The sequence below is a fragment of the Urocampus carinirostris genome, chromosome 11, assembly GCF_059441175.1.
Source record: "Urocampus carinirostris isolate Australia breed hairy pipefish chromosome 11, RoL_Ucar_1.0, whole genome shotgun sequence".
NCBI classification, from domain to species: domain Eukaryota; kingdom Metazoa; phylum Chordata; class Actinopteri; order Syngnathiformes; family Syngnathidae; genus Urocampus; species Urocampus carinirostris.
The window spans coordinates 12,552,403-12,565,955 of NC_142359.1; the positions used below are offsets into that span (position 1 = coordinate 12,552,403).

The window sequence follows — 13,553 nt, forward strand, 5'->3', positions numbered from 1 at the left end:
TTCCCTCAACGCCTTCCGCTTCAGCACTGCCTCATCATTGGCACTCTCTAAATGAATATTGTGGTATCTCTTCATGCGAGCACCTCTAAACTAAATCATTTTGATAAACAAGTTTTTTTTTTTTTTTTCCTTAAAAATATGTCTTCCCTGTTCATATGGAAATCCAGTTCACAAGCAGTCCCAAAGGCTACCACTAGAGACCACCGATCATGACTGCCAGCGCTTGTAAACTACTGCAGGCCGAAAAATTGTGCTGTATCAATTGTATGTGTATACTTTCATTTAAAGGTACAATAAGTTTAATTCTAAGTGTACATTAACTGCTCAGCAGTCTCTGGATCTGATAACTTTCAACCTTCGCTGATTGCTCCCCTTAATAATAATTGCAAATCCACCCTTATTAAACGATAATGAACCTTACAAACACAACGCGACACCTAATCACAGCAAGACCAAGACCGCGAAACTAATAGAAATCTTTGATGATGTTGTCGTATGCTGCCAGTGACAGAGACAATCAAGACTAGAGCAGAAATAGGAAAGACAAGATCGTCATTTCCTTTTAATTCCGACGATATGAAATGATCAAAAAATGACAAATATGCGTTCTCCATTCTCAGAACTATCACCCACTTTCCCCCTCACCATGTTTATAAGCATATTTGTCAATGTGCTCACATTAAACAGCATTTTATTTTGTTAGTACCGTGTTATTTTTCTATCTACTGATTTTTTTTTATGTTTATTTATTATTTTAATGTGTGTTTTAGTTATCAGGAGGATGTGTTTCATTGCTATTTGGGGTTTTTCATGATTTCATATTGGGCAACTCGAGCTACGAGCATGATCATGGAATGAATTAAGCTCATAAAAAGATGTATCTATCTATCTATCTATCTATCTACCTTGGTCATATCCCTCAAGAGGGGTGACCGACAGCAAGACTCACACATACAACAACAAAGAAAATAAAAGGGAAATAAATAACGAAAAAAAAACAAAAAACACACAACATTTTTTGGACCATGGCCAACCCAATTGCCCAAGCACCCAAAAAAGTTAGGCACCTCGGCACCCAAGTTGGTCATGCTTTCGTCCTTCCAGATGAAACGGGACACCAGAAAGTGGCCATGTCACTCGGGTCAGAGTGACACAACACACTCTTTTGTTCAACAGCAGGGCCCGACAGCTTTCACTGGTTTACCCCTGCCGCATCATACGGATGCCCAGCCCAACCTTAAGAACGCGTCCACAATCCCACTATCGTTTCACAACACCTCTCCACCCCTTTCTATCACCAACAAGAGCTCTAGCTTCCATTATATTTAGACCTCTTTCCTGCAGTGCTCTCATAACACCATCCATCCACGTCAATCGCGGCCTAAAATAAAGAGATAAACCACTGTATTGTTTATAACTCGTTGTGGTGGTGTGGATGATTGCAGGCCAGATGACGGGCGCCCACACACGCCTGGAGTTCCACAACATTGAGACAGGCATCATGACAGAGCGCCGTTTCATCTCGGTGGTGCCGTCCAACTTCATCGGCCACCTGCAGGGCCTTACTTTCAACGGTGTGCCCTACCTGGACCAGTGCAAGAACGGAGACATCTCCTTCTGCGAGCTCAATGCCCGATTTGGCATGCGCCACATTATCGCCGACCCGGTGGCCTTCCGCACCAGAGGAAGCTACTTAGCGCTAGCCACGCTGCAGGCCTACGCGTCCATGCATCTCTTCTTCCAGTTCAAAACCACCACGCCCGACGGACTGATTATCTTCAACTCGGGTGACGGCAGCGACTTCATTGTTGTCGAGCTAGTCAAAGGGTGAGTGTGCGTTCCAGGACAAATTCAATAGGAAGCTTTTTTTTCCTTCAAAGCGCTTTATAATGATACTGGATAAGAAGCTTTTTGTTTTCCCATGTTGCCTATTGAGCGGCATTGTGAATACAAAGAGCTTTGATTGCTGTTGCGCTCGCTTCAATGTATTGGTCAAAATACCCTCGGCCAGAAACTGAAAACAGGATGGCAGAAACACACAGCTAGTTGGACCAAAAGCAGACTGAGTTAGGGATACAAAAACACTTGAGTTAAGTTAAATTATCCTTTTTCTGTGTAGTCCTTAATCACACGAAATCTCAAAGGGCTGTACAGACTACAGATTACAACATCCCCTGATCCGAAACCTACATTAGGGCAAAGACAAAATCAAAAACCTCAGTATGAGGAAAATGAAGGAACCTTGAGAAGAGGCCACACATGAGGTAATCCCCATCCAGGATCTCAGCCTGTAATAAATTTAATTAATAAAAGGGCATCAAGAGGCAATACACAGGCATTATAAACAGCAACTCATCCATTACTTGGGTATGTATTCATTTTTTAAGATACTATTTTGTACAATCCCAGTTGCTTAAGCAAAACAACTCAGATTATTGGAAGGTTGCTTAAAGAGACGTGTGTCATTTAGTGTCTCCTTGTCATTACCATATTTTCAACACTATAAGGCGCACCGGATTATAAGGCGCACCCCCTGAAAACTGTCTGTTGTTTTAGATTTTTCATATATAAGGCACATTTGGACTATAAGGCACATACACTGGAGATCAAAATTAAGTAACAATTTACAAACAATTGAATAAATCTGAAAAAATGCCCTGCGACTGACTGGCAACTAGTCCAGGGTGCCCCCTGCCCACTGCCCAAAGACAGCTGGGATGGGCTCCAGCACCCTCGCGACCCAATTGAGGATAAGCGGTGCAGATAATGGATGAAAAATATCACATATTTACTGGTCAACAGTCTAAGGGCATTTTGCTGTGTCTATACAATGCAACTACAACACCTTTTCAAAAAATAAATAAAGCATTTTAACAAAAAAAACCTGTACTTTGTCAAAAATGCACTGATCAAAATTGGAGACCATTTTCAGGTGCCTCCCACTTAATGGTGCTAATCTAGCACATGGTGCTAATTTCCCTGATTATCTGTCATCCCCTATTTAACTGGCATCCTAACTGCCCGTTTCACTGATTTTGCAAGATAGTTACTGAAAGCCTTCGGCGGCAGGTTGTCAAGATGAAAACAAAAGGGATGTAGGTCACGTTGATCAATTCAGATCTGTGATTTTAAGAATATTGACTATTGACAAAAGTAAAAACTCATTCAAGTCGCCCAACAAGGCTGGTCGTCCATAGAAGACCAATGTGAGGATAAATTACCACGGAAAGGATGTCAATAAGAAAACATTTCCACACTTTGCCAGATCCTTGCCATTTCAGTGCTGAACATGACAAGGATCTGTCTTGCTATTCAAGACCATTTGGATTGAAGGCCCACACTACTGTGACCAAACTGCTCATTAGTAAAAAAAAAAAAAAAAAATAGATAAATAAAAGCTAGACTAAGCTTTGCTGAGGAGCATGTTGTGTGGACAGGAGACCTGGTCCAGAGTTCACTTCTGGGACAAAGAATAGTAATTATAATATAGTAGTATAATAGTAAGTAAGAATAGTAAGAATTATGTTTGGCGACACATTGGAGAAACACTTAACCCAAATGTGTAAAAAAGTCATTGAACGTTGGAGGAGGAAGTGTCAGGTTTGGGACATGTTTTCAGCAGCTTGAGTTGGGCCTCTTGTACTGCTACATGGCGAAGTAAATATAAATGTGTATCAGAACCATTTCTATTATCACATGGTTCCTTACCCAATCAGCCTGCCGTCTTCATGGATGACAATGCTCAATGTTACACTGCAAAATGAGTAAAGAATTTCCTTGAAGGAGAAAACATTGAATTAATGCCATGGCCTGCCCAGAGTCCTAATCTCAACCCAATAGATAGAGAACCTCTGGAAAGTCCTTGGTGACAAAGAAACCCACTACAATCACCAAACTGTCGAGGAGGCTGGAAGAAGAATGGGCCAAAATCACACCGGATCAGTGTGAGAGACTACTGCTATCCTGTGGCCGCAGATGAGCTGTTATTATTTAGTTAGTTATTTACAGCACAGTCTGTCTTACTAATAACTGACTTTTGTAACCTTCAGTTTTATTTTTACATGCCAAAGTAATTGTTGATTTCTAATTTTAATCAAAATGTGTTTCATACTTCCTGGCAATTATGTTTCAAAACGAGCAACAAAAGAGGATTTGAAACAAGAGTTTCAAAGTTGGCATCTAAGCTCACGTTTGAGTTCTGTACTTCTACGTTGTCTACTTAAAGCAACAATAATTAACATGTGAACCACAAGAGGGCACTCGAAGACCACTCGATATGTTTCTCAAAAGCAGAAAAGTTCCCATATGCAGTCTAACTACACATTTCCAATTGTATCCACCGTATTTTCCGTTCTGTAACGTGTACCGGATTATACATATCAAATCTCTGACCAATTTTAAGTTATACGTAATAATAAAACATAAAATATATGTATATATATATATGTATTTGAATAATAGGCAAAAGTACACAAAATATCATAAATGTGCAAAGTTGAATTTAGTTAACATAACATAAGGCTTAACTAGAAGAAGCTTAGATGATTGCCTGGTGTTTTCCTGCTAAGGGTTAACCCCAAAACCAAAAAAAATTAGCGAAAGGTTGGGTTTGCTCACTTTAAATCTCCTCAATTTGTATTCTTCCTTGTACTCTATAGCACTCATTTTCTGATGCACCACACAAAACTGTGATATCATGTGGTCAAATATTACAAAGCATCCTTGTGAAAGTAAGCAAATAAAAAAAACAAATGAATAAACAGTCGTTTTGCAAAGCAGGTTTATCTCCAGGCCAGTTACTCAAAAAATACAATAACGCCTGTCTTGATACGATATAACAAATAATGCTGGCATTTTTGTTAATCATTTGCCACTATCAATTATTCAATTGTGCTCGATTAAAAATGCATTCAGAGAAACATAACAAAATACAATCTAAAAGCAATAAAAAATGTTACATTTTGGATCCCCCAGGGTTCTGTGCTAGTGCAAAAACATTTAATTAGTTAGCCGATGATGTATCACAAAACATGAATCATTCTGTATGTTGAGTCTGGAATAATGGTGGTGGATGTCACCTTTTAGTGTAAAGATAGAATAGAATAGAATATACCTCTATTGTCATTGTTACAACATGGGATACAATGTGACAACGAAATTGGACGTGGCACTCCAGTCCCACATTTTACAGTGAGGATATAAGGAAAGCAAAGAGATAAAGGAACAAAGAAGATGTTTGTACTCTCCTCGTTGTATAGGCTTTGTTTTCCTCCGGAGGGGGGTGTATGAGGGGGTGAGGGACAGACAGAGATGGGCGGATCCAACTAGATGTTTGATGTTACTGTACACACAGTGCAGTGTTTTTTTTCCCTAATTGCTCAGTCCACGTATTGAATGGATTTAGTAAGTACAGATGTTTCTTTCTTGGTTCTTTGATGGTTCTTCAAAGATGTTTCTAAGTCTGTGTGCTATATGACCTTGTCTGGCCACGAGAAGACATTAAAGATCCCACAAAAGCAGAACACACGAAAGCAGATGTTGTATCGATTTTGTTGGCATTTATGGTGGCGCTTTGACATGAAACCAAGCCAGACACTCACAGAGGCCTAGAGCACAATTATGTAAATTTTTACATACATAGGTTGTCATTTTGAAGCCTATAAGTCACATACAAACACAAACACACAAATCAGGATTCATAAAGAAGTTTGTATTTCGATAGATTTAGATTTTGATTAGATAGATTTAGACGATTAAGAGGACATGTGTTATATTGGTTGATAATGTGTTTAAGATTGCATATAATTTTGCAGATTTCAGGTATTATTTTACCCCAAAAAATAATAGTAAAACATCGTTCAGTTCCACTAGCAGATGCTACAACCACAAGCCAATGAGGAGAATAGCTTGAGTCACATCAACAATTTAAAAACCTTTAACCATCGTGAGCGATACGTCATCCATCTTAAAGCACCTCAGAGGACATATTTTGAATTATATTCGGAACACTGACTCACGGGAGGTGTCGTTCTAATCGTCGCCTTTGTCAATGTTCCCCGGCAGGTACGTCCACTACGTCTTTGACCTCGGCAACGGCCCGTCGCTTATGAAAGGCAACTCGGAGAAACCGCTCAATGACAACCAATGGCACAACGTGGTGGTGTCCCGGGACGCCAACAACCTCCATACGCTCAAAATCGACTCGCGCACCGTCACGCAGCACTCCAACGGCGCCCGCAACCTGGACCTCAAAGGTGAGCCCACTGTTCCTACCAACCGGACTCTCATTTTCCATCAAGAAAGCGGCGATTTGAAAGATGTTGCCCGTCTGCGCCAGGATTTAATCCGCCCCTTTGCTGGAATTATATTCGTGAATAAACGCAGCCCCGGGAAATCTCTGGAGGAATGTTGTGTCGCATATTTCAGCAATTTAGCACCTTTGTAGGTTTCGAGAAATATGCCGAATGTGCGGGGTGCGACCGGGGAATAAAACACAGATATAGCAATACCCGCAATCTCCCTGGCGTGCTTCTATTCGCATATCAAAGAAAGCAAAATATTTCTCCTAGCTTTACTTTGCTTTGAGAAAGTCTGTGTGTGTGTGCTCGATCCCGGGTTTGAGATTTTACTTTTGTGCTTTCGAAATAAAAAAGCTCATGGGGATGTCTGTCATTTTTAGGACAGTATATCTATCTATTTATCTATGTATATCTATCTATCTATTTATCTATGTCTATCTATCCATCTATCTAATAATAATAATAATAATAATAATAATTTCCTTTGTATTGTCATTCTTTGTAACAATGTACACAGAACGAAATGTCGATACACCTGACCCGTTGTAGCGAGCCGATGCAGCCGCAGCCAACAGAGGGCGCCGCCATTATACCAATGTTATAAGTCTTAGGTATGACTCGGCCGAGGCGCGAACCAGCGACCTCCCAGTCTCAAAGTGGGCGCCCTACCATCTAGGCTACTGAGCTGGTATCTATCTATCTATCTATCTATCTATCTATCTATCTATCTATCTATCTATCTATCTATCTATCTATCTATCTATCTATCTATCTATCTATCTATCTATCTATCTATCTATCTATCTATCTATCTATCTATCTGTCTGACAGTCTGACAGTCTGACAGTCTGTCTGTCTGACAGTCTGTCTGTCTGTCTGTCTGTCTGTCTGTCTGTCTGACAGTCTGTCTGTCTGTCTGACTGTCTGTCTGACAGTCTGTCTGTCTGACAGTCTGTCTTTATAGGCAGATAGATAGATAGATAGATACATAGGCAGACAGGCAGCTAGATGGATACTATAGGCACTATAGATAGATACATATGTATACAGTATTGTGTTTGGGCAGTGTATATCATTGTTTATGGAAAAAATACAAAACTTCCATTTATCTACTCTATACTTTATTACATAATGCAAATGGTTGAATACAGGAGGATGACATGAGCGCCATACCCGCTCTGACAATGTGTATAATTTCCTTTTGAACAGCGTTTCTTTTTGTACCTGCTTTTGAATCACAAACGACGTCTGTGACGGCTTTGTAATGAAGAGCCATCAAAGCGGGCAGGGTACGCATTTGCATGATAATAGGCAAACAAATCGCACGCAGCGTAACTGGATTAGCGCCTGCCGCCAGATAGCATGAATGTCTCAACTCCGGCCTGGTGCGTTCGGGCGTCAAGCGCTTCTGCCACGTTTGCGCTCCGATGTTAATATCGTTTCTTTCGCTGACGTTCCTTCTTATCAGTTTGAGTTTAAATGGCTGCCCTCGTCTTTATTACAAAGCCGTAGCAACAATGAGAGTTATTCCATGTCAAAGTAATTTGTAATCCCCGATAGCAAATGCATGTTTTAGCAGACTCAAAGGCAGTGTTGTAAGTGTTACTGAAAAACAGTAATTAGTTACAATTACTAGTTACTTCATTTGACAAGTATTAATGCCCCTAGCTAGTAGCTAGCTTGTATTTTTGTTGGGGAGGGGGGTCCGAGTATTTTTGTAGTTTAACTGTTATTGTATTGTTGTAATATTTCTGCAGTAGTATTTTTATGGTATATTATTATTGTACTAATATTTTTGCAGCATTTCTGTAGTATTTGTTTTTTTCTTCTCAGAATTAGTTAATACGTTGACTAATATATTAGACCCCTGTTATAAACTCTTAATTGTTTACTTAGTTTTGTTGTATTTGTGGAGCAATACTGAAGTAGTGGTTTTGTATGTCGATAATAGTATTCTTTTAGTATTTTTTTGGTATTTTTGTAGTATTACTGTAGATCATTTTTTTGTAGTATTTATGAAGTAGTATGTCTGTGATATTTTTGTACATAGCAATTTTATTGTTTGGTTTCAGAAGCATAAACCAGAATACGATCCTTAACTGCAATTTTATAGACTTAAAAAGTCCTCTAAAAATTATTAAACAAATACGTATATATAAATGATTTTACAATTCATCACTGTCCGATACTTTATAGTAGGAGTTTCCTACATGGTGCCCTTAAGAACAGCTGAGTTGCCTGTAAAAGGGCTCTGAAAATATCTCATCAGTGATGGGTCATTGCGATTTTCAAGGAAATGTGAATGCTAACTGGCATGATGTTTTTGTGGTGGACAGAGCCCATTTTACCTCTACTTCTAGGAATAAGATAGTGACAACATATTGCTAACATGATACGTTGCTATAACATACTAAAACAAAGTAATACCTGTTTTTTACATATTCATTTCAAAATGGTATCCATTTGCTCCAATCAGTAACACAACGTAGCTCTCAGCTTCAAAAAAATTGCTGTTCCCTGCTCTAAATATACATCACTGCCCCTCTGCTTGTGCAGTTTTCACGCAAAAGCCTACTGGAGGGTTTGACACATTGAAGACGCTGAGCAAGCGGAAATCAAATCATTTCAGGAAAAAAAAATGTTCGTGTTTATAGAGAAATAATTTTTGCCTTGGCCCCTGAAACATGTTGACAGCAGCCGAGGGCGCAATCTGCAAATCGAACCGCACGCCAATCTCGCTAAACAGCCCCTGATGAAACATACTGCGCCATCAGATTTGCAGCCACATGATTGACCAATGCCAAATGGGTACTGTAGCACAAGATTACAGATTTCCGGACTATAAAGCGCAACTACAAAAAAAACCATTAACCAAAAATAAGAAAGTGCCCCTTATAACCTCATGCAGCTTATATATCATAAACGTGGTGGATAATAATGACATACAAAATCTACTCATGAGATTTACTTCATTGTATGCAATGGGAATCAAACCCAGGTTGTGACAGTGAGAGCATCGACAGTCTCCCACTAAACCACCAGTGGTACAGATGACATTTTGAAAAGGCATTTAATTTTACTTCACAATCACACTAGTTTTACTCACAGTACCAGAAACAATTATTTGAGGATGGAGAAAACATACATATTGTCCTGAAATATATCCATCCATCCATCCATTATCCGCACCACCTATCCTCAGTAGGGTCGCAAGAGTGCTGGAGCCCATCCCAGCCATCTTCGGGCAGTGGGCAGGGGACACCCTGAACTGGTTGCCAGCCAGTCGTAGGGTACACAGAGACAGAAAACTCACTCGCTCATTCAGACTTCGGGACAATTTGGACCGGCCAATTAACCTGACATGCATGTTTTTGGAATGTGGGACGAAACCGGAGTGCCCGGAGGAAACCCACGCAAGCACAGGGAGAACATGTAAACTCCACACAGGAAGGTTTGATCTCACGACCTCAGAACTGTGCTGCACACGTGCTAACCACTGCGCCATTGTGCTGTCCACAAAATATATATAAATATATCTTCAGGTTATATCAGATAGACACAAATGCATGACACAGAGTGGAAAAATGCGGATGCAAAAATCCCAAAAAAGGGGGGTTGGTTGACAACTATATAAGAATCACTAATGACAAGGAAAAGTGGGACTGGGACTGCAGAGGAGGTTGTCTTGAGGGACATTTCTTCAGGAATTTATTTTGAGGCAAATGTAATGAGAGGAATATCTTGAGGAGAATACTCTGAGAGGAATGTATTGGTCCTAAGAGTTTGTTGTCTTTGGGGGAGCGTGTCTTGAGAAGAGTGCTATGACGATTCAACAACCAGGTGTGGAAGATTGGAGAATATATAACAGAGGGTGGCTCACAATTATTCAGAACACCTGGACCTAGAGAGAGGGAGAGACAGGAAAATGGGGCAATAGTGCCATCTCATTGAAAAGGGGAGAACCATAAAGTAAATAAACACAAAGTCTGATTCTTTATCAGATATACCATATTTTTCCCCTCGTCGTGTTTTTCCACGTTATATCTTTCAGGGAAACTTTGTTTTCTCCATTCTCCAAGGAAGGGGTTTCTGGCACTGTGAGTAAAAAAAGTGTGATAATGAGATACTTTCTAGTACCTCCTCATGTGTCATTTGTATCATTAGCTCATTTAGTGCCAAAAAATATATACATATAAACACTCCAAATGGTTGATTATATGTCAGAAGAGACAATTTAAAATATGTACAATTTACCGTATTTTCCGCACTATAAGGCGCACCTAAAAGTCTTATTTTTTTTCAAAAGCTGACCATGCGCCTTATAATACAATGCGCTTTATATATGGATCAATATTAAGTCGCAAAGTCTTGCAACTAATGAAAGCAGCCGCCGGCTAGATTTTCCCCCGAATGCGAAAGTAGTCTGCGGTGTATGCTGGGATTTATATACCGGTGTTTCATTGGCTAACCAATGTGTCAATTATCATTTGAATCCATCACTATTGGCTAAAGTTATTCGGAGGTAAAGGCTAAGGGGGCAAAACAAACCCTGCAATTGGCCAAAAAAGATGTGTCAATCACCAGTTGAATCGATCACTATTGGCTAAAGTTATTCGGAGGTAAAGGGGGCAGATCCTTTTTATCATTTACAGGCTGGCATAGGCTAAAGGGGCAAAGCAAAGCCTGCAATAGGCCGAAAAAGATGAATGTGAATAGCATGTTGGGTTGACGGCATAGAGAAAACAGTATTTTACTTTTCTGTACTGTATTTGTAAATATTTTACTCTCCTGAATTTACTACACTCACGGATATAAGAGGACCATGATTGCACATTATTATTGAACACAAGGACTTCGGTGAGCTACTCCGGCTATATATTTTCCCAGTATCTTGTTTCAGAGTGATATCGATGTTTCTGTGATGGGTCTTTTTTTAAATTAAACTCATTTCCAAGTGTTTACTGTCATATGCACAGTAAAGTTGCGAGCGAAAAAGAAAATAGAAACTAAGGAATGGTTGGCATTTCTTGAATCCCAAGACTTTAACCTTCCGAATGATATTTGGAACGATGCATTTGAGTGACATCATACAGACACCACATCCGCACGTGTCTACGACACCTGTTTGCTTCTTTGCAAGCTTTCGGAATGTTAAGGGGGTAATAAGCTTGACTGAACTATCTGACTGTTTTGTCGACGTTCCCATTGTAGCGCCTTATAATCCGGTGCGCCTTATGTATGGAAGATATAGGACCAAAAACTATTTTTTGGGGGTGCACCCTATAACCCGGTACGCCCTATTGTGCGGAAAATACGGTAGTTAGAAAGTGATGTAAAAAATATCTGAAAATCAGCCTTTTTTCATTTTAAAAATATTTACTTCAATTTGTACCTAAATTGTACTTTGAAAAGGTAACATTTGTCTCTTCTAGCATTTAACAACATTTAGTTGGCGTGCTGGTGGAAACAAAGTTATATGACGTGAAAATACTAATTTATTTTAATTTTCAGACATTATTACTTACATTTGTAACAGGGGTCTCATACTTGGTGCCAGGGTGCCCCTAAAAGACAGCCCACAAAACATGTTCTGAAAATAGCTCACCAGTGCGGGGTCAATGGATCTTCCAGTAAAATAATTATTTTAGGGGTGGACTGAGACTATTTAACCCTACGTCAACCTTGTAATAATATAAAAACAACATAGTATTAACACAATATGTTGCTGTTTTATAAATGCATATCAAACTGGGTGCCTCATGCTTTAATTAGTAAAAACAAAAGTAGCTCTCAGCTTGAAAAAGGTCGTAGCCCCCTGATTTATAACTTTTTTTTCCCCATTTTATCTTCTCACATTTCATTTTTTGGACTGTTGGCAAAAACACCTAAATGACATGCAAATACTTCTTTGGCACTTAGTGCATTAAAGGTTGATTGAAGTTTTAGCACTTTCACCGCCGCAACCCGGGCTCTATTCCCATTGCATACAATGATTTGCGGCTGATCAATCATTGCACTATTAAGTACCATATGGGCGGTAATATGGAAAACAATACAGTAGATCCTACTATAGTTTTAATTCCATGTGCCTTATAGTCCTGTGGGCCTTATATGACAAAATACATGTTTTTCCTGGTGTACCTTATAATCTTATAGTGCGGAAAATACAGTACATGTTCAATAAGTTGCCATGCGGCATCATATAGTTTAATTTCTCACCGCATATTGCAAACCTCCTGACAGCATGAACTCAAGGATCACCACTGCTGCCCAAAGCCGAAGGACTAAACTGCTTCCTTCTCAAACTAGCAAACTGATCGATAGCTATTAGAAGCCAATCTCATATCCAGTCCCCGCTCTGCTCATTTTGTGGGCGGCAAAGCGTGAATGTTAAATACTTACGCCGATTAGTCGTGCAAACCCTTGGAATGCGAAATTGGCACCGAATGCTAAACGAGCAGAGTGGCGATGGCGTGGTGACCTTTGCCCCACGGAACTCAATTGAATTGGTTCATTTGTCTGAGTAAAATCGAGAAACGTCTCCAAGGAAATGATGGTTTTGCATTCTAACCAATGCATTCACCGATGCGTTTTGCATTCCACCTCTACTTGATTCCACAAAAGGGTGGAGGGACAGGACTGAATATCGCCTACCGCATTGGCTCCTGGATATGTGCGTGTGCTTGCTGTCTAGATTCCACTTTTGAAACATTGTGGAATCATGATGTAGTCAACCTGACTGTGCTGAATTCCATCCCGATGGTGCCATGTCCATTTTCTGGAGTTATTGCGATTGCCAGGCGTGTTTGCCAACATTACGTTGTTATAGCTTGCTAGTTCAAGAAGCCATTGTCCTCTTTCATTGGTTTATAGGTAAGAGCTTGTACCACATATTTTCTTCCAGTCTCTATGAGCATTCACACCAATTTGGGCATTCCAGTCGCCTTGCAGGATGATGCCCAGTCCAAGGGCAGGAGGAGAGGAAGACCAAAAAAGAATTGGGCTGACAACATTAAGGAATCGACAACTCATGCGGTTAAGGGATCCGTGAACCGCGTTAGCATGGTACCATAATGTGATGGTAACATAAAAACTGATCCATTTTAATGTTGCCTGTATTTCTAGTAGTCATATGCAGAGGATTACCAGCGCTCTCCCTGTCAAGAAGCGATGACTCCCGTTGCATAAAATTTTAGTTGTTTGGCTATTTTTAACAGCGGTACATTTGACTGATCAATCAATGCAACCCTAGCC

The 13,553-nt window shown here is 39.9% G+C and overlaps 1 protein-coding gene across 7 annotated transcripts in view; it reads left to right on the forward strand.

Moving 5' to 3' along the window:
- Nucleotides 1–13,553, forward strand: part of nrxn2b (neurexin 2b) — a 631,720-nt gene that overhangs the window by 338,168 nt on the left and 279,999 nt on the right. For all 7 annotated transcript variants that reach the window (XM_088347971.1, XM_088347972.1, XM_088347965.1 and 4 more), the window contains 2 exons: nt 1,446–1,827; nt 6,064–6,254. In XM_088347971.1, the coding sequence (XP_088204097.1) occupies nt 1,446–1,827; nt 6,064–6,254 (573 nt within the window). The remainder of the gene's footprint in view (nt 1–1,445; nt 1,828–6,063; nt 6,255–13,553) is intronic.